We start from the raw sequence: 21870 nt of genomic DNA on the forward strand, positions 1-21870 counted from the left end.
TATTACCACCGACAACTTCAAATTTGTCTCAACTCCCATGCCAACTATGACTAAACGACTATGCCTATCTATAATGATCATTCCTCTTGCTCGTGTAATAATATCTAAAAGGAAAAAGGAAAACTTGTGCATTCATTATTATTTTTCATCAAAGTAATAAAAAATATAATATGTCATAAGATAACATGAATGTACATATCTGGATGTAATAATAATGCATGGTCATCGCTGTTTCAAAGTATCTTGATTGGATGAGCAAGTAAATAAATTTATATTTATATGTTTTATTCTAAAACATTTCCTAAGAAAATTCAGTGTAGAACAATATGTTTCAACCAAATACAAAAAACTATGTTTCCTCAACATGGTTTTGATGCAAAATCGACTTTACTATAAAAGTGCTAAACCTATCAACACAAATTCTAAACCACGAGTACATCTTCAACTATAATTCTAGAAACTCCAAAGGTAAAGCCAAACACACTAACACAGTACAGTGGCTCCAGCTAAAAGAAAAATCAGCGTCAATATAGTCAAAAGATCATTTTCATAAACAACAATAATATAAAGCCTCCAAAAGGGAAAAGAATCTGATACCATGGCTAAACGAAACTAAAGCCACTATCAGATCAGATACTATACACGCAAGAAAAGAATCACAGACTAATAGAAAGACACAAATTGCAAAAGAAAATAAGAAAGGGACTAGTGTAATCTGGAAACAGAAGCAGATGAAAGGAGCAGGGGTCACGCAGGGATCATTGGTGAGTGGAAAAGCAATTAACCAAATGTGGCTTTTGTTTTGATTTTATCATTGCAGTCACTTCTGCCACACGGTTAGGCAACAACCCAGATTTCAACCAAAAGTAGTGCATCGTAGACATTTTTTCAATGAAATTTATGACTTTTATGTACAAAATCATCCCATGACAAAAGACAAAACTATACCCCTGCTCTTTTATGGCACAAATTACTTAAGCACTTATACCAATTCCTATTTTGATTTGATTCCTTACAAATAAAATCTCAAGGCTCTCTCTCCTTCAAAGAGTTCCAGGTATATAGGTTGTGGGCTTCAATTCCTGCCTCTTCAAACAATATACCCATATCACACTATCAGCTACTGCAACAGCAACCAACTTGATTCCACCACTAACCTCTTAACTGACCTTTTCCACCTGTTAGAATAAAATTGGATTGAACTAAGTTAAGGTAGTTCAACAGTAGAGACTCTGATAAAGTAATTAAAACAAAAACACATGTAGACACGGCATGAAAGGTAGCACTTCCTTATTATTGGATCATTTATAATTGTATTTCATATAATTATTTTTCACTAACAAAAAGTGTGAATAGGGAATGAAGAGTGCAAGATGGCCTCAACCTACCAGAAATGGTGAGCACTTCGAATGTAAGAGAAACTAATACGATCAAGCTAATGTAGATTTGGTTAACAAACATAATACAAAAGCAATTGCGATGTTTACAACTCCCTGCGCTTTTAACCAAGTTAAGCAGCCACAACACCTTAATTGCAGCCGCCACCACATTGGTGGCATCAAACTATGATTGCACAGACCGTATTGGCCTCATCAAGCAGTGAAAACCATAGTAAATGGACTGCACCAAGCCGTGATTCTAGACCATGTTGGCAACATCAGGCCATGATTTGGTTTTGGACCACATTGTCTGCATCAACTGCAAAGCAATGACAGCGGAATACAATGGCCATTCAAAAAAAATAATCACAAATGCAATGGTTTTAAGTTGCCGCCATGGCCATGGCCATTTCAGAGTCTCTGAATTTAATGGGGACTGCTATTATAGTGGTGGTATTGGCCATAGTATTCATCATAAGCAAAATACACTGACATTAAGCAAATACACATTCCATATATAGTAAGGAAATGACCTATAAATAATCAAACTATCCTAGGCTCCTAGCACCCTATTATTACACAAATGCAATAAACCTTTGTTTTCTAAAATAATAACAAATGTAATAAGCAAAATTACACATTCCATAAATAGTAATAATAAGAGAAAAAGACTCACTATGCTGTTGAGATCTCAATTCGAATCCCTAAAAATAATGGATTTAGCAATCTGCATCAACGGTTCCAAGCAATCAGGGGTAAATTTCCTTGCAAATAAGTAGGACTCAGAGTAATTGGATTCCCTGAGTCGATTAATCAGCTCCGGTGAAACCTCGTTGGGGCGGTAGGTGTAAGGGTGGCCGTTGACCGTCCCTGTCCAATTGACATTTGTGAGAGTGTACTTGGTGCAACCATCAGGATCCGCCATTGACAAGAGCGTCGGAAAATAATGCTCCTCAGGGTAACACTCATCTTCCCTATAACACGGAATCTTGAATTTCTTCCACAATGTTCTATCCTTGATGACCAAGAGCGCGTGCTTTCGCGTGAGGGTGAAAAACTGAGATCCGACCCGAAACTTGTCGAACGGAACCTCCGGCATCATGGCATAACGTCCCCTAGCGACGTAACGCTTCCATAGCCTGGGAGCATCGGAGAGTATTTCAACGAAGCTGTTGTATCTGAGGCGAATGGGATCGGGTTGGGGATTGGGTTGGGAATTGCGTTGGGAGAGATCGAAGGTGTTGGAAAGGAAGAGAGAGTTGTAGACATAGTGGAAGGAGTGGAGAGGGATGCAATACTGAGAGAGAACGAGAAAGTAAGCATTGGAAGGATCATCGAGGAGAGAGTGGGCAAGGAGGCGGCGCGTGGCAGAGATAAGAGTAGGAGAGGCGCGGAAGGTACGTTTGGAAGGGATAAAGCGGTTGTGAAAGAGGGGAGAAGTAGGGAGAGTGAGATTCACGAAGGGGTCAGCGTGTATGTAAATGTTGTAGAGGTTGGTTGGGTTGTTGTGGAAGAAGAGTTCCCAGAGAGGGGTAAAATGGAGATTAGAGTTAGTGAGGAAGAGAAAAGCGAGTTTGAGGTTGTGGTTGTTGGATGAGAGATGAGAGAGTTTGTTAGAATTGGAGAGAGCGTGATTGAAGAGAGTGACGTCATCAACTTCATCAGAAGGTGGAATTTGATGATTTGTATTTGGAGGATTGAAAATGATGATGTGAGGTGCGATGAAGAATAGTGATATGATGATGAACAAAGTAAGGATCAATATTGTTGATAACATTGATGAAGATGAATAATTCAATTGTGTTACCATTCGATTTTAGGGATTTAGAGAGAGAACAAAGGAAGGCTTCAGATGTCAAAACTCAAAAGACTGGCTTCACTTTTCAGAGAGACTCATCCACAGACCCATAAAAGAGAAACAGGGAAATTTAGTATGCCTTTTCTATACCCAACTCATTTTTTTTTTAATTTAGGATACCTAATTATTATTTTTAATTTGTTATTAAATATCCATCTGATTTCAAATCAACTCTCTTTTTATTATTTTATAAATATTATTCTTGAATGGAAGAAAAATTAGGACTTATTACTTAACTGATTATTTTGGTTTCTAGTTTACTCGAGAGTAAAAAAATTCAATTTACTCCATATCTTATTCATTCTAATGGTTTGAATTACTAATTCAAACAATTAAACTTCCCAATAATTAATGGTTAGGATATGAACTAAATATTTTTAATTACATTTTACATTTTTACAAACATCTAGTTAAAAAATCCAAAATATGTTGATGTATTTAAAAGTTGATTAATCTATATCATGATGGTGAGTGTAGTATAAGTAGGTCTAATCTCAAATTTTTGTGAAATATAAATGACAAAGTTACAAAATAATCACAAAGCAATACATATAAATAATAAATTTTCCATTAAAGTTGACTTTTAATTTCCGGTTTTCTAATTACATGGTATACATCTTAAAAAACATTTTCCCATTAAAACTTTATTCTCTAATGATCATATTATATGCATTTTCAAATGTTGGTCCTCCATGGATGCAATTGTTGATTGATGCAAGTAACACCTTTTATTTGTTTTGGGAATTGATTTTGAAAGTGATAATAGATAAACGTACAATCGGGTGGTATAGCAAAAGTGATAAGATATCTTCAAGTAACAACAACATTAGCTTGGTAATTTGATTTTCATAACACAATATGCATGCTTGTCAACATCACAGTTCCCATACTCATTAAGTTTTATATTTTCTTCATCAGAACTGTTCACCCCACAATATTCAGGACATTAATTACTACTATACCATGCTTCAGGCCAAAAACAAACTTTATAACTTTTTATACCTTAATTGCTACATAATTCTTCTATAGGAAACTAGGAAAAATAAATCAAAGCTTTAGCTTTCTCCTTCTTTTACAATTAACATCTCAAAAATCACAAATGTTTTATTGCGTAGCCCCTTCCCCCATTTACATAATATCTTATAAGATTTGAGCTAATAATTTGAAAACATTGACGAAGCAGTTAGATATAAAGAAGAAGAAAAATACTTGGGTTTGTTGAACAACTAACTAAACTTGTATATGTTCTTGCGTTCCACGTTCTAAGAACCAGATAAAGAATAACTGGCAACAGCAATAAAATAAACTAAAATGGTGACATTTCATTTGATATAAATATACCACCACATAGCTATCCATTTTTTTCATATGTTTGCATAATGATAAATAAATAAATAGTTAAATGATAAATAAATAGTTAAATGATAAAGAAGAAGTCAAGTGTAAAAAATATATTGGTAATGGTAAAGAGGGATCTAGAAGAAAAGTTGGAGATCCAACGGTCCACGGTGTGTGGGAAAGACTTGGCTACAAAGAGAAGAAGAATGATGAAATACCCTTGGGATGTTGAATGAAATGATAGAGTTGGAAGATGTTTGGGAGAGCAGCGAAGAAGAGCGATAACACGAGATATTACGATATATTGGGAGTTTCTAATAACTCTTCTCATGATGATTTGAAAAAAGCCTATAAGAAAGCTGCCATTAAAAACCACCCTGATAAAGGTGGTGATCCTGAGAAGGTATATATATATATATATATCAATTCAAATACATCAATTATAAGATCATTTTGTTAATGTGCTCCATCCACAATTGTTTGATTTAGAATATTGGTTTTGGATTAAGAATGTGGGCATGGAAAAGATATGTATCTGTATTGAATTATTTGAATTATTGATTTCAAAAGCAAGTGCGAAGAAATATAACCTGCCTATGATTTCTTTCATTGTAGTTCAAAGAGCTGGCCCAAGCTTATGAGGTTTTGAGTGACCCTGAAAAGCGTGAGATATATGATCAATATGGTGAAGATGCACTCAAGGAAGGAATGGGCGGCGGCGGCGGCGGCGGTGGTGGTCATGACCCATTTGACATCTTCCAATCTTTCTTTGGCGGGAGTCCATTTGGCAGTGGTGGTGGTAGTCGAGGAGGACGGAGGCAGAGAAGGGGTGAAGATGTGGTTCACCCACTCAAGGTCTCTTTGGATGATCTTTACCTTGGGACATCTAAGAACCTCTCTCTTTCACGAAATGCATTATGCTCAAAATGCACCGGGTCAGTATCATGCATTTTGATTTTACTTTACTTGAACGTTTCTCTTGCTCCTTTTCAACAATAGGATTTCTTACATTTGTGGTTGTTTCGTTGTATTTTATTGCAGAAAAGGCTCAAAATCTGGGGCTTCAATGAAGTGTGCTGCCTGTCAAGGAACCGGTATGAAGGTTTCAATTAGGCACCTTGGTCCCTCTATGATTCAGCAAATGCAGCATCCTTGCAATGAATGTAAGGGTACCGGAGAAACAATCAGTGAGAAAGACCGATGCACACAGTGCCAGGGGGAGAAGGTGGTCCAGGAGAAGAAAGTGCTACAAGTTATTGTGGAGAAGGGTATGCAGAATGGACAGAAGATTACATTCCCTGGTGAAGCTGATGAAGCGGTATGTTGAGGATCTTAGCACTACAAATTTTGAGCTGGATTACTGAAGCTAGTAGACTAATTCTAAGCTCTTGTGTTTTTGCAGCCGGATACAATCACTGGGGATATTGTGTTCGTTCTACAGCAGAAGGAACATCCCAAGTTCAAAAGAAAGGCAGAAGACCTTTTTGTTGAGCACACTCTGTCCCTCACAGAGGCTTTATGTGGCTTCCATTTTGTGCTGACACACTTGGATGGTCGACAACTCCTTATCAAATCAAACCCTGGAGAGGTTATTAAGCCTGGTATATATAATTGATTCACATTTAGCTTACACCTCTGTCTTAATTTTGTTTCATAAAACAAAATTATGTTATGGTTGCATGTAGATTCATACAAGGCAATAAATGATGAAGGAATGCCATTGTACCAGAGGCCATTCATGAAAGGAAAGCTATACGTTCACTTCAGTGTGGAATTCCCTGATTCTGTGAGTCCTGATCAGGTGAAGGCTTTAGAGGCTGTTCTTCCATCAAAGCCTCCATCTCAGTTAACAGACATGGAGTTGGATGAGTGCGAGGAGACAACACTACATGATGTGAACATGGAAGAAGAGTTAAGGAGGAAGCAGCAATATCAACAACAGGAGGCATATGATGAGGATGAGGATATGCACGGTGGTGGTCAGAGAGTGCAGTGCGCTCAGCAGTGATCATCATCATCATCATTCTATGTGTCGACTAAACATAAACTAGTGTTTGTTTCATCAAATGATGTTGAAAAAGCAAACATTGAATGTCCTCCAATTAGAAAATAGATATTGTTAGATATCAATTTCTAACAGATATTACCATCACAATAAACATTAATAAATCTAAGATCCTCAAGCTATTAAAAAATCAGTGCTTCCCCCACCTAATTCCTTGTATTCCTTGTATCAGTAGGTCGTGTACCAATTGTAGTTAGAACTAGTTATCGAAGACAATAACCGCATCCTACCTATAACTGGTAACTCCAATCCCCACAAATTTAAGACCTCAACTTTAGGGTTGGTGATGAAGGTTGGCGTTGTGAAGAGTGGTTAGAACTTAGAAGAGTGGTTTCCAATTCGGCATTTCTTACATGTATTAATTTGGAATAAAGCTTACAGACACAATATCTATCACAACTCATTAAATACTGCTTGGTCATTAACGTAACAATTTTAAAGATGTAGGATTTTGATCAATGGCACACACACATGTATATATACACACAACTTTGAAGGTTACAACTCCTGAGCTCTTTTTAAGATTCTTCATTCACAACTTAAAGTATGAGAGCATTGGTGCAGTTTATTCTCCAAGGTGGAAGCATTCACACAAGGGAGTGCCCCATGTTCTCTCAATAAAGAATTCCTTATATACATAGTCAAATCATATATCAGTCCTCATTTGGAGATAACGAAATAACTGAGGCATTGTAAATGAAGAAGCCTTGTCCTTTGATTTGATACATAATTTAGCCACGGCTAGGAGACTTTTAAGCACCGTACAGTCGTAGTTGTTTCCAAGATCAGGATCTATTTTTGTTAATGTGCTCCATCCACAATTGTTTGATTTAGAATATTGGTTTTGGATTAAGAATGTGGGCATGGAAAAGATATGTATCTGTATTGAATTATTTGAATTATTGATTTCAAAAGCAAGTGCGAAGAAATATAACCTGCCTATGATTTCTTTCATTGTAGTTCAAAGAGCTGGCCCAAGCTTATGAGGTTTTGAGTGACCCTGAAAAGCGTGAGATATATGATCAATATGGTGAAGATGCACTCAAGGAAGGAATGGGCGGCGGCGGCGGCGGCGGTGGTGGTCATGACCCATTTGACATCTTCCAATCTTTCTTTGGCGGGAGTCCATTTGGCAGTGGTGGTGGTAGTCGAGGAGGACGGAGGCAGAGAAGGGGTGAAGATGTGGTTCACCCACTCAAGGTCTCTTTGGATGATCTTTACCTTGGGACATCTAAGAACCTCTCTCTTTCACGAAATGCATTATGCTCAAAATGCACCGGGTCAGTATCATGCATTTTGATTTTACTTTACTTGAACGTTTCTCTTGCTCCTTTTCAACAATAGGATTTCTTACATTTGTGGTTGTTTCGTTGTATTTTATTGCAGAAAAGGCTCAAAATCTGGGGCTTCAATGAAGTGTGCTGCCTGTCAAGGAACCGGTATGAAGGTTTCAATTAGGCACCTTGGTCCCTCTATGATTCAGCAAATGCAGCATCCTTGCAATGAATGTAAGGGTACCGGAGAAACAATCAGTGAGAAAGACCGATGCACACAGTGCCAGGGGGAGAAGGTGGTCCAGGAGAAGAAAGTGCTACAAGTTATTGTGGAGAAGGGTATGCAGAATGGACAGAAGATTACATTCCCTGGTGAAGCTGATGAAGCGGTATGTTGAGGATCTTAGCACTACAAATTTTGAGCTGGATTACTGAAGCTAGTAGACTAATTCTAAGCTCTTGTGTTTTTGCAGCCGGATACAATCACTGGGGATATTGTGTTCGTTCTACAGCAGAAGGAACATCCCAAGTTCAAAAGAAAGGCAGAAGACCTTTTTGTTGAGCACACTCTGTCCCTCACAGAGGCTTTATGTGGCTTCCATTTTGTGCTGACACACTTGGATGGTCGACAACTCCTTATCAAATCAAACCCTGGAGAGGTTATTAAGCCTGGTATATATAATTGATTCACATTTAGCTTACACCTCTGTCTTAATTTTGTTTCATAAAACAAAATTATGTTATGGTTGCATGTAGATTCATACAAGGCAATAAATGATGAAGGAATGCCATTGTACCAGAGGCCATTCATGAAAGGAAAGCTATACGTTCACTTCAGTGTGGAATTCCCTGATTCTGTGAGTCCTGATCAGGTGAAGGCTTTAGAGGCTGTTCTTCCATCAAAGCCTCCATCTCAGTTAACAGACATGGAGTTGGATGAGTGCGAGGAGACAACACTACATGATGTGAACATGGAAGAAGAGTTAAGGAGGAAGCAGCAATATCAACAACAGGAGGCATATGATGAGGATGAGGATATGCACGGTGGTGGTCAGAGAGTGCAGTGCGCTCAGCAGTGATCATCATCATCATCATTCTATGTGTCGACTAAACATAAACTAGTGTTTGTTTCATCAAATGATGTTGAAAAAGCAAACATTGAATGTCCTCCAATTAGAAAATAGATATTGTTAGATATCAATTTCTAACAGATATTACCATCACAATAAACATTAATAAATCTAAGATCCTCAAGCTATTAAAAAATCAGTGCTTCCCCCACCTAATTCCTTGTATTCCTTGTATCAGTAGGTCGTGTACCAATTGTAGTTAGAACTAGTTATCGAAGACAATAACCGCATCCTACCTATAACTGGTAACTCCAATCCCCACAAATTTAAGACCTCAACTTTAGGGTTGGTGATGAAGGTTGGCGTTGTGAAGAGTGGTTAGAACTTAGAAGAGTGGTTTCCAATTCGGCATTTCTTACATGTATTAATTTGGAATAAAGCTTACAGACACAATATCTATCACAACTCATTAAATACTGCTTGGTCATTAACGTAACAATTTTAAAGATGTAGGATTTTGATCAATGGCACACACACATGTATATATACACACAACTTTGAAGGTTACAACTCCTGAGCTCTTTTTAAGATTCTTCATTCACAACTTAAAGTATGAGAGCATTGGTGCAGTTTATTCTCCAAGGTGGAAGCATTCACACAAGGGAGTGCCCCATGTTCTCTCAATAAAGAATTCCTTATATACATAGTCAAATCATATATCAGTCCTCATTTGGAGATAACGAAATAACTGAGGCATTGTAAATGAAGAAGCCTTGTCCTTTGATTTGATACATAATTTAGCCACGGCTAGGAGACTTTTAAGCACCGTACAGTCGTAGTTGTTTCCAAGATCAGGATCTATCATCTTATCTATGGAACTGTAAAATCGAGATTCTTGGATCCATTCTATTAGATCTGAACCTTCCATCTCCGAAGACTGACCTGTGACCAGTTCTAGTATGAGTACTCCAAGTTGGAATCCAATCTGCCCCATGCAATCTGTAATGTGGATTATGAATTTCTCTCATTGGCAATAAACTTTTACTTCTTACCAAAATAAGTGATTCAAAATTGTTTTTGTTGCAAGAGCAGTTTACAAAGAGAAGTTACCTTTTGAAGATGGCGTCACAACAGAATTTCCACCAGGAGTAAAAAACCCAAAGTCGGATAGCTGAAATTACATAATGAAATCCCTCTTAATTAGCAAGTCATATGATATATCATTAATCTCAGCGAAAAGGTGAGAGTTTATAGTTCCAAAGGGAACCATTCCCTTACTTTAGCTGTGAAGTTCTCATCTAACATGATATTGCTTGAGCTTATGGAGACATGACATACTGATGGTTCACTGAAAAGAAACAAGTATTCCTGCATTAATAATCAGCATACGTAAGTATGGGCCAAAATCAGGTAACCTTGCTTGACAAACTTTATAGATTCTACTACTTGTTCATTTCCCACACCATATTTCGGTAGGAACAAGATCAACTTCTAAATGACATTAATCACAAATTGGATACAGCATAGAATTAATTTGTGCTCTCATCTATGGAACAAAGTAGCATAATTTCAAATATTCACTTTGCTGAACTGGCCAAGTAATTTTTCTTTCAAGCAGGGGCCTAAGATTCTATAAAACTACAAAGGCATCAAACAGTACCAATTTATCAGGGATTTTCATGTTCTTCAAATTAATTGCGTTAGAAAATAGAATTAGCAAGGTGCAGTCTCATGCTGAAAACATTAGGCACTTTTGGTTTTTGGCATGGTTGTATTCATAGAGGACTTACCAGCGCAGCCACAACATCATTAGCGATCTTTAACCTTGTCCTCCAATTTAAGGGAGTCTTTAAAGGGTCTGCCAACATCAATCATTGAAAGTTGAAACAGATCAAAGTAATGCAGAAGACAATAAGGTGATTCCCTAACCTATCATTTATTTATTTCGAAATTTACCATTGAGATGCTCCTTTAAGCTTCCATTTTCTATATTGTCAAATATGAGCAGTCTGCACAAATAATCCAACAGGTAAATTAGGAAGCTTCAAAATTGCTACACCTATCTGCATCTATTCCTACTCCTGACTTGTCTATTTTGGTAACTTGCTCACCTAAATAAAATATTGATGTTCTTTGTCATATTCAATGAAGTTCATACAGTTACGTGCCCGAGAGAGGCCAATTACATATTTGTATAAACGAAAAACTTGAAATGGAAGATACTATGAGGTCATCAACCTGTTGTGTTTAGGTCCGAGAGAGAAGCCTTTGAGTGAAAGAAGGTGGCGATGATGCAACCGCCCCAAGAGTTGCACTTGTCTGAAGAAAGTGTCACTATTTGCTTCATCATCAAAATGTTTCACTTCTTTTACCAAACAAACACCGTTGTCTTCAAAATTGGCAGCATATGCAGAAACTTCAGAATTGGTATAAATAATTCTGCGGAAACCATCTGTTGCACTTCTAACATCCTTGTATGAAACTCTCCTCACAAAGAGCACCGAATCTAAACAATTCAACATAATTAATTAAACTCTGCACTGTAACGAACTACAATTAACATTCAATTAATTAAAAAAGAAGAAGCTTTTAGAATTAACAGAGAAGCAGTGAAGTAAAATAAAATAAAGTAAGGGAATGACTAGCTTACAAGCTCCGTGATGGTGCTACCAAAGCAAACACAGTTTGAAACAAAAAAGGTTTATGGAATAAGCAAATAATTAAAGTGTTGAGATAATTGAAAATGAATAGCTTTCAAAAGCAATTAAAGCATTCGAAATTGGAGTAAAAGAAAGAAAAGATAAAATGAAAGTAAAAGAACCGGAACGAGATCGGTGAAGCCAAGAGAGAAGGTGGCGCCGGAACTTGCGGATCAAGGGATCCATGGAGAAGAATAAGAAGAAGAAAAAAGGAAAGTGTGAAATGAAAATAACGGAGTTGTGTAACAGTGTCAAAATCCATTACTTTTTTATGCAAAAACGAATCTGCGGATTTGTGTTGTTAACAAGTGAGACACACTCCTTCTTAACACAACGGTATCCTCTCTAAATAAATTATTATATAATCACACCAAAATAATATTCTTTATTAGTCATGCATTTATATTCATTTATTTTTAAAAATACAACATACATTTATATACTATTGTTAAATAATATTCTTTATTAGTCATGCTTTCACACTTTTTATAAGATAGTAAAGAAAACTTTATGTTGATTAGAGATAAATTGAATAAGTGTACACATATTTAATTGATTAGAGATAAATTTATTTTGGGATAGATAATTTATATTGATGCTCAAAGTGTTAGGGGCCTTGTTAATCATCATTTATAGTAATTGTGGAAGGCTGGGAATGGCTTTTTCTACATTCAACTACAAATTATTGTGCTGTGGAAAAATTAGTCCAGATCAGATATCTTCTATGCTACTACTCATTGCTTAAGCTTTTTTGTTTTGTATCTCTAACTTATATGATCTCTTAAAGATGTTTTGATACTGGATTCATCAATCTAGACTTGTCTTCTGATTTTAACCATGCACGTCTTTGATAACAATTTTAAAGGAAAGTGAACCTTTGCTATTTTTGTTAAACAAATATAGTTCTACCTAACTGTCTATGATTGTAGTGGAAAGAGACTATGCCCAAGTGAGCTTTCTATTTTGGTTAAACAAACATTATTCCACTTTAATGTTCACAGGGTACCTACACTACTATGGTATGTGGATATTACACAAAATGTAACCCATGGAGCAGTGAGTCCCCTTGAATGAAGGATTCAACATGGTGATTCCATTAGATTTAGGGCATCCCTGAACAGTAGTAGCAGTTTTATTTATAAAAGCATGCGTATTTTGGCCACACCTCTATCTATATATATGTTACACACATGTCATGTCAACATGACTGAAACAATCTGTAGCAATATTAACAGTAATCTCATGAGTCTTGGGAAAAAGAATCTGTATCAGCATGTACCATTATGTTATCGTGCATAGCTAATAATGGTTAATGTATGACTCTCTCACTCTCTTTGTTTTTAATTTTGACAAGCTATGGTAATTTTGAAGTCAGTGAAATGTACTTTACCAAATGTAAACAATTCTTTTCTTTCCCAAAAACAATCAAACTCTTTAGCTTATTTCTGCCATTCTACTTTTTTCTTCTATTACTACACTACTCCTAGAAGATAACCATCACAATGACATTGCTAGTTCAACTTCATTCCTTAACATTTTTTTGCGTGTTTCATAATTAACTTAATATGAGTGAATTTAAAAAGAATAGCTTTCACATGACTAATTAAGCATCATTCATTGCTTATATCATCTCAAAAGAATAATAAATATTATGCAATAATCCATTGATATGTAAGAACTAAGAAGCAATTTCGAAATATATAGATTATTGGTAATTGGAAAAGGCACATAACATTATTAGAAGAGAAGGAACTTGTAAATTCTAATGTTTACTCAAGTATCCTTAACTTGAAGTGATAATTAACACAATGATTTGATAACAAGTTGAAAAGGGCAATACATAGATATGGTATATTAAAGAGAAGTGAGAGTGGGGTAAGTTTTCCATCCAGTTATATGATTGAGAAATTTGATGAACCTTATTTTGACATGGTTTTGATGAACCACAGACAAAACCAGCTGATATAAATAATAGGCTTCAGTAAAATCCCTTAGATTTTTGAGTTCCCTCAGCCTGCAGATTTGTTTGCTTGTTGGCATCAAGCTTTAACCCAAAGTGAATATGTGGGAAATGAGCCCACTACATACGATCCAACAAAAGACAAAATTATTTATTAACAACAATGAATGAATGTTAATCATCAAGTGGTTTGGTTGGTAAAATCTGTACAATAATTGTAAGGATAAAGAATTTCCACCTTCACCAATCGAGTTTATATAAACGACAAAGTTATCACTTATTGAGTAATAATGAACAGAAGGTGGGAGGAAAATTGATATACAACTTACTTTCATGCATTAATTCATAGGCCAGAATGCACATGCATAAAAAACACAAATAGTAATAAAGCATAGACTCACGTTTTTGGCTGCTGCGCTAAAAGCTTCTCTGTGGCTAATATCTGGATTACTAGCCTTGATTCTTTGGATTTCATCTCTGCAACCACAAAGTAACAACTTGTTACACGCCATATTAACAATTATTTAATTATCATGTCATAATTATTTATCCTTTGACTCTTAAATAATTAGAGATATTGACCAACAGACACAAGATCAGGTGAAGGGGCATGCTAGAAGGTTGGCTTAAAATTGAAAATCCTAAAAGTTGCTTACTTGATAAATCGATTATAAGCAGAAGGAACACGTTGCTTCTTCTCAGGAGCTGTGACAATAATGAGATTATTCAGTTTAAAACAAACATAAATTTCTAACATCAACAAAATATGGTTTTCTAAAATCAACATGCACAAGTTTAACTTGAATATAATTGTCGACAAGAGAAGGCCCCATAGCTGGTCTTATCAGCATTACAAGCCAAATTCATTCCACTAACAAGTTATTGCAATACTACCACTACTAGCAATATCAATTACCACATGAGCAATTATGTTGAGTGGGATCTATCACTGTAATGATATGAACAAGTGTACAAGAAATATATGTTCTAGGGCATAGCATCACTGCAATCAATTAAGGATGGGTCAATTTTATTATGTAAGGTCACCATCTGGTTGGGGAGAGAGGGGGTATGCATTTAAATTGATGAAGAAAATAATAGGCCAATTTGAGTACCCTTTTACCATAAAAAACTCCACTCTTGTGAAAATCTCATTTTTATGACAAGTGGCTTCAACCATGTAGTTTCTTCATAATTCAATTTCAGAAATAAACCATAAACTGAATAAAAACCATTTTTTTAAAATAATAAGCTTGTTTTTTTATTTAATATTTTGAAATGTAGATTGAATTTAATTGATTTTCTATTTTAATTTTCAAATATGATATAACCCAATGCAAACTAATTACTAATGTATACTCATATAACTTTAGCAGAAAAGAATAATGTTTATCAGCTTATCTAAAATATTTTATCACAAATTTTATTTCATTTTGCTTATTATAACCACTGGAAATGAATTTTTATTTTCTTAAAAATAATTTTTAATAGGTTATCTACCTTTAATTGTTAAAATATTTTGTCAAAAATATCATATTCAATTGATAAGATTTGGTTTTTAGAAAACAAATTAATCAGATCCAAGCCAAACTAACATATAATAATATATTGTTTATATTAATTAAAAAACATTTTAATTTAATGTCATTGTAACCCAGCTTGGGATGCCCTAGATTTTTTTATTTTATACATTAATTAGGAGAAATGCTTTTGTATAATAATTTTAGACAATAATTAGCACAATTGAATTTGTGTGAATGAGCCCTAACAAGCTAAAGGTGTTTTGAGATAGAGTAAAGAAATGTGTTGATGTGAATTATAGTTCCATGCTATATTAAGAAAAATCACTTTCTATCATTCTTACTATAAGATATATATAATTTAAAAGATTTGTGTGGTCTTTTTACTATGATATTATATACAAATTTTTGATAATTTTTCTAGAAGGTTATTAATATTTTTTATAGCACGTTTATTATCTTTTATTTAGTCTTATTAAAGACCATAGTTATTTATGCTTTCTTGGTTGTTTATTTACCATAAACAAAAAAATGCGAGCTTTTCAATGAGATTTAGGAGGTAAAATTGCAATGTTATGATATTTGTTTTTAATAAAATAAGAAAATGAACTACTACTAATATGTAATTTACTTAAGAATACAAGCATATGATTATATTCATCATGATGCATTAACGCCAAAAGCTAAAGGTATGTTTGAAGTCGATCAGCTTATATGAATCAAATATTGTATCCATAGAGAATGGAGCCATATGATTAATTAACAAAGATAACATAATAGTTAAGGATGCAAATTAAATATTACAAAGAGGAAAGAGGAATAGTGACTCACGACGAATTGGAGGAATCCTATGTTGCTGGTTGTGGTGCTCTACAGCTTCAAATGCTGCAAATTTGTTGCATTTTGATGATGACGATGATGACGACGAAGATGATCCCATTTCCTTGCTGCTCGGTTCTTGAAAGCTTAAGTTCTGTTTCTGTGCCTCAATTAACAAACATAATTTGTACATTAATTTAACAAGAGAAGACTCACAAATATGCCCACTCATATAAATCTATGATCCAAATGCATCTTTACCGTTGCTTTTAAATCATTCATATAAATTTTAACCCATTCATTTTAATCAATAATAAAAATACATTATGAGCCAAATATTTATTCTGATGCAAGACCATGCAATAATTTCCCATGTTACCCAAGAACAAGGTGAAAAATAGAAAGAAAAAGAAGTATATGTAAACTATATCCTGTTATCCATAAGTTTCTGCTAAAAAAAAAAAGCAATAAGTTGACATAGAAAACGAGCGTGAAATATATACCTGAGGATCTTGAGGAGGAAATGTTTGAAGGGATGCTCCCATGTTAACTGATATCAAATTGGCACAATGCCCACATCTAACCGTCACTATGGTCAGCAAACTGCTGCATGGAACACTAACCTGCCAAAACCAAACGAAAGATAGATGTATACAGTCTTATATATCATCACAAAAATCAAATTCATATATTATCTCACTTCCAATTTCAATAACTACAAGAGAAAAAGTATTATATGGTTAGGTAACAAAACAACAGAATTAACATGATTCTGAACCATAACAGCATTACAATCAGCTGATGAAAATGAACCGCATTAAGAACAAGCTTGAAGAAACATAAAAAATTAAAGAGGTTGAAGAGAAAGACAAATAAAGTTGAGAGGGAGGTAAGTGCAGTAATCATCTTTTCTTTCATTATGAGAGGGCACTACTTTCATAGGATGTGGATTGTCCAGCTAGAAGGACTGCATCATATTCAATACCAGCTAACATCTAATGGACTAAGCTAAGAAACACATTACACATTATCAGTTAGACATTTCATAGCCTGTTGTGTAAATAATTTGATCTGCTTCATGATGCAGACTACCACACTTCCATACCCATAATATTGTGACCATATGTGATTGTGAACTTAGATTTAAAATCTAAAACCTTGACAAGTACCACAATTGTTCACAGTATATTGTGGTAACTTTAATTTAAAATCTTATAGCAGCAAGGAGAGGTGAGAGAGGTGAAATGGCTAATTAATTTAAAAAGTTAGCACTCTCACAATAACTCTTTGCACTTGGTGCTTATCAACTTTTGTCTGACACTGCAAGGCAAAGATGATAAAAGATAGAAATTGTAGCAGCACCTCATAAGCAAGCAGAAACCAAGAGAGAGAGAGAGAGAGAAGTGAAAATGACATGACTGGAACGGAAACCATAAAGGACCATGAAACACCGTTAACCACTTACTGCTGCTAACAAAAAAAGATGATACAACAGGCTATGAATAAAGAAAAGTGAGCACTCTTCATCATGAAGCAGATCAAATTTTATTGCTCTTTCTGCAGTGTATAGCTAGATCTGCTACATTTGAAGGAGAAGGAAGAGAAAGAAAGAAAATATTGCTTTCTCAAAAGAAGTAATTTCAACAGAGATATTTTGAAGAAAGGAGGGAGCATATATAGCATTCTGTGGTGCAGATCAATGTCCACATGACACAATTTGTTGTAGAAAGAAAGAGAAGGACACTGTGTTTCAGTACTTAAAGAGAGCAACATGTCTGAATTTGTGTAAAAAACTTGATCATAAAAAAAGACCCTTCACTGCCATATATCATCATGAACAGATATATACACCCACACACACCATTGCCCTCACCAGAGAAATATAATTTAAATATTCGTATTTTTACACATTTATTATTTTTTGCCCTCATCAGACACAAATACACAAAGTAAAAAAGTAAAATAAAGGTGCTATATATATCCTTCTGAAAAAATAAATTTAATTAAATATAAAAATAATTAGAGGGGAAAGGGATCAATATAGTATAGAGAACCCTAATATCTTAAAGTGGCCCTATACCTAGTCAGAGCCCTCAAATTTCTTCTGGGTATGCATTTTGATATAAACACATCTTTGAATTGCTTCATTTTTTCTCACAAAGTTCCTTTGTTACACCTCAAATTATGATATGTCTTGCTAAAATAAAGATCGGGAGTTGTTTGTATTACTTGTTATTAGGTTTGTCTATGCTGAGTTCTGAATTTAGTTTTCTTCCTGATATTACCGCGTCTGCATATATCACTTACCTCAAATTAGCTCCACAGCTGAACTCGTTTGCATAATAGAATCCATGGAACAAAACCCAGTTCCAGTTTCCCATAAAATATAAGAGTCAAATTCTTGATCTAAAAGTACATTCCATGTAGAAATTCATTTCGATGAAATGACCCTTCATATAAGAAATATAATTTATATATGTAGAGGGAGAGAGGGAGAGAAAAAATCTTGTTGCCAAATTAGGTGATGAAAGACATGATAAATATAATACCAAAACTTAGGAGGAAAGAAAAACGAGAGAAAGAAGATAGAACTGAGAAGTGTACCGCTAGAGTGGTGTTGCAGAAGTTGCAGTGAACATAACAAACACGTTCGGTTCCCATCATGTCCATTGACAAAAGAAATTATTTTAATACTTTTTCTGTGCCTAGAAGATTTATAGGTAGATCACTTGAGAGGGAATTTGTTGGACTGGACAAGCCATATAGATCAAGGATTTAGAGAAGGAGAAAGAGAATAATATCTATTAAAGGTGAAAGGAGAGGAAAAAAATAACTTTGTTATTCACTTATATTTAGTTTTTTGTTAATAAAAAGGGGTAAAGATATGCATACAAGAATCTAATTAATGGTTAGGATGGGAGTAATCTGGTCGGGGAAAGAAGTGAAGTAGTGGAGTGGGGTTAATGGCTTTTATGATATATTGGAAAAGATAGATTATAGGATGAAGTCAAGTGTGTAAAGAATGTATGTAATAATGTACGTATATGAAAGTGCGCGTGTGAGTGAAAGACAGAAGAAAAAGAGTTTGGATATGTTATGATTGAGAAAATGAGTGGGTAGGAATGACCCATCTCTCTTACCTTACTGCTATATATTATGTAGCGGACGAGGAGGGCGATATATTATTAATGCTCTCAATGTTTAGGGATGAGATGAGAGCATATTATTATGTCATGCTAATGTCGGTAAGTGCAACTTTTTTTCCTAAGTAAAAGAGTATATTGAAGAAGGACAAGGGGATGCTTAATTACTCACATACAAAAGAATTACTATAGAGACAAGGCATGCAAAGGATATGTGTACCATTGTGCAAAAACAAACTAATTGACTCCAACGCTAGATGAGAATCAAAATTCGGTCACTAGATTTATATGAAGACTTTTCTAGGTTAGGCTATCAATCAGGGAAGAGGGGAATATCTCTAACCCAAGGAGGAGGGAGGGCATTTGTTATCTTCTACTATGAACACCCAAAGTCTATACAACACCTATTTTCTTCTTCACTACACACTTATGATGTTTGGCAACTACTCTACAATTGAATTTAGCAACCCACTATCTCTTAATCCTATACATCACTTCATTACTCACATGGGCATGACGAACCATAAGAAATGTTGGAAACTCTATAATGTTATCTGGTTAGCTACAATATGGACTATTTAGTTATATAGAAATTATGTTATTTTTAATTCATTTCAATCTTCTCTTCAATAAACCTTAGAATTCGCAAGGATAAAATATTGGCTTTGGATCAATGGGTAGATGAGCAAGGCCTCAATATCTTACTCAAACTTAGTCACAAATCCTTTAAAATGTCTTTCATAATTGTTTTGTATTTTTTTTTAATTATCATCACACGCTTGTACTAACTTAACACTATAAGTGCGATTAATAATATTATTGTTTTGCCGACCAAAAAAACATTAGACGAGAATCAATTTCATGATACAATTTAAATTAAATCCATTATTTAAATATAATTCACATCAGTTCCTATAAATATTGAGTCATTTTGCTTAAATCAAATAAATCATAATATTCTGGAAAAGTTTCTTTGAAGTTATTACCTTGCTTTGTGACCTAAAGATATTGTATCTATCTATCATCTCATACTAAGTACTTTTTTGTTATAATAATTACATCTTTTAAGAAAGAATTTATTTTAGAAGGTTTGTCTCGTTTGAGTGTTATGGGTTGAATTAAAGTTTTGTGATACACTAATATTGTTGTTAAGGATAGCCTTAATTTCCTCTTGTTAATTGTTTTAATTGAAAAGACAATGGAAATAGCAGAAACAGTTGAAAATAGGTTTTATGTGTGTCTGGGAAATCTATTGTGGTGTCCTATTAGCAAAGCGACTAGACATGTTACTGTACACAGTCATGTTAAGAAGATGTTAAGATACAAAAGTGATGATTGTAATTTGTATCTATGTATCTATCTATGTTGAAAGTGACACAATCAATAAATGGGTTTATACATATTAATATTAATCCTCATATTCCTCAATATTAATTATTAATTATTAATTATATTTGTTTGTCATCTTTGCTTTGAGGATCATTTCTTCATTTATTGGCAAGAAATAGAAGCAAATAATATAAAAATATGAAAACAATAGGTGTAATGATGAAGCGATGAGCGATGTAAATAAAGCAGAAGAGGATCAAATTTCCCTCTATTCTTCTTCTTCTTCTTCTTCTTGTTTTTGATGTTGATGATGTTGATGATGTTCATTATGATGTTGGTTCTGAGAAGAGCTTCTCCAAAATCCAGCAGAGTTAAACTGTGCCCACATCTCCTTCTCCAACTCCACAACCTCAGATTTCTCTTCTTTCGCCATTTGCTCCTCCAACGTGGGACCCACCACTACCATATTATCATTATCATCCCTCGCTTTCTGTTGCAGTAACAGCGCCTCGCTTTTCTTACTCTGCACCCGCCGTTGCTTCCTCTTCTCAATCGCCTTCTTCACCAGCCCCGCCGGCACCTTGTACGTCGCCAACACCACCATCTCCATCACCGTGCACGGTATGCAGCAACATACGGCTGCGCATTCCGCCGTTGCACCGCCCGCTACTTCCCTTACACGCCGCTTCTCTCCCGTCGGACGCCGCCGTAGTGCCGGATCTGACGCCGGCGGTGGTAACAACTGCTTCCGAGTCATTTGAAAAGAAGAAGAAGAAGAAGAAAAAACCAAAAGAGTTAAAACTCCGGTTTTTGCGAGGGGTGGAGAATCATAATAAAATGAGATATTTGGAAGAGGGAAATAAAAATCAGAGGGAAAAAGGAAAATAAATAAAGAGTGAGTGGTTTGGAATTGAAAGCGCTAAATAGTGGAAATGAATGGAAGAGATTAAAAGAAGGAATGAGTATTGAGAAATGATATAGGAAGAGTTTTATAGACTAAATAAATGCCTTGTCTTTTTTACTATTTGCCTTTACAACTTCTTATCAGTCACTTAATTTATGCATATATCACATTAATGTTCTCTTATTTAATATAATGAGTAAATGACTAACATCGATTCCTTAAATAAAATTAGTATTTAATATCAAAATGTTAAGATTAATTATAGTAAAATATAAACCGAATTAACCTTTGCATGCTCAAAGTGATACCAACTAAACTCAGTCAATATGTATTCTATAGAAAGAGAAGGACTGTAATAATAAATTTGAGGCAAAAGATTGGGTGAGCTGTGCTGTGTGATGGATGTATTAAGTATTGAGTATTAACTATTAACTATTACTAAGAAGTGTAAAAAGTTATAAAAATAAAGAAGATAGAGTTTCTTCAATAATGGACATGCCATGGCAATTACT

The 21870-nt window shown here is 34.8% G+C and overlaps 6 protein-coding genes across 11 annotated transcripts; 2 read left to right on the top strand and 4 right to left on the bottom strand.

The window, feature by feature from the left end:
* LOC109358737 lies at nt 762-3269 on the bottom strand. Its single transcript, XM_019603160.1, has 2 exons — nt 2056-3269; nt 762-1178 (listed from the first exon to the last, which is right to left on the bottom strand). The coding sequence occupies exon 1, from the start codon at nt 3187-3189 to the stop codon at nt 2071-2073; it is 1119 nt and encodes a 372-aa protein (XP_019458705.1). The 5' UTR covers nt 3190-3269; the 3' UTR covers nt 762-1178; nt 2056-2070.
* LOC109358736 (dnaJ protein homolog) lies at nt 4814-7258 on the top strand. Its single transcript, XM_019603159.1, has 5 exons — nt 4814-4978; nt 5191-5510; nt 5617-5893; nt 5978-6176; nt 6261-7258. The coding sequence occupies exons 1-5, from the start codon at nt 4829-4831 to the stop codon at nt 6581-6583; spliced, it is 1269 nt and encodes a 422-aa protein (XP_019458704.1). The 5' UTR covers nt 4814-4828; the 3' UTR covers nt 6584-7258.
* LOC109357895 (dnaJ protein homolog) lies at nt 7496-9668 on the top strand. The gene is made up of 5 exons (XM_019601951.1): nt 7496-7516; nt 7601-7920; nt 8027-8303; nt 8388-8586; nt 8671-9668. Exons 1-5 carry the CDS (start codon nt 7496-7498, stop codon nt 8991-8993), a joined length of 1140 nt encoding a protein of 379 aa, XP_019457496.1. The 3' UTR covers nt 8994-9668.
* Nucleotides 9672-11991, bottom strand: LOC109357685 (probable receptor-like protein kinase At1g49730). Of its 3 annotated transcripts, none has more exons than XM_019601691.1 (7): nt 11806-11987; nt 11223-11490; nt 10941-10993; nt 10775-10842; nt 10263-10352; nt 10095-10155; nt 9672-9983 (listed from the first exon to the last, which is right to left on the bottom strand). In XM_019601691.1, the coding sequence occupies exons 1-7, from the start codon at nt 11867-11869 to the stop codon at nt 9697-9699; spliced, it is 891 nt and encodes a 296-aa protein (XP_019457236.1). In that variant the 5' UTR covers nt 11870-11987; the 3' UTR covers nt 9672-9696. The 3 variants fall into 3 exon arrangements, with proteins under 3 accessions (XP_019457236.1, XP_019457235.1, XP_019457237.1); XM_019601690.1 differs by having other exon boundaries at nt 11223-11485; nt 11801-11986; XM_019601692.1 differs by having other exon boundaries at nt 9739-9969; nt 11223-11485; nt 11801-11991.
* Nucleotides 13658-19072, bottom strand: LOC109358331 (axial regulator YABBY 5-like). Of its 4 annotated transcripts, none has more exons than XM_019602497.1 (6): nt 18587-19072; nt 16486-16605; nt 15995-16136; nt 14300-14348; nt 14045-14120; nt 13658-13763 (listed from the first exon to the last, which is right to left on the bottom strand). In XM_019602497.1, exons 1-6 carry the CDS (start codon nt 18650-18652, stop codon nt 13662-13664), a joined length of 555 nt encoding a protein of 184 aa, XP_019458042.1. In that variant the 5' UTR covers nt 18653-19072; the 3' UTR covers nt 13658-13661. The 4 variants fall into 4 exon arrangements, with proteins under 4 accessions (XP_019458042.1, XP_019458040.1, XP_019458041.1 ...); XM_019602495.1 differs by having other exon boundaries at nt 15995-16148; nt 18587-19070; XM_019602496.1 differs by having other exon boundaries at nt 15995-16142; nt 18587-19064.
* LOC109358334 lies at nt 20642-21346 on the bottom strand. The gene has a single exon (XM_019602503.1). It carries the CDS (start codon nt 21209-21211, stop codon nt 20723-20725), a length of 489 nt encoding a protein of 162 aa, XP_019458048.1. The 5' UTR covers nt 21212-21346; the 3' UTR covers nt 20642-20722.

The sequence above is a fragment of the Lupinus angustifolius genome, chromosome LG10 (assembly GCF_001865875.1).
Source record: "Lupinus angustifolius cultivar Tanjil chromosome LG10, LupAngTanjil_v1.0, whole genome shotgun sequence".
Classification (NCBI taxonomy): Eukaryota; Viridiplantae; Streptophyta; class Magnoliopsida; order Fabales; family Fabaceae; genus Lupinus; species Lupinus angustifolius.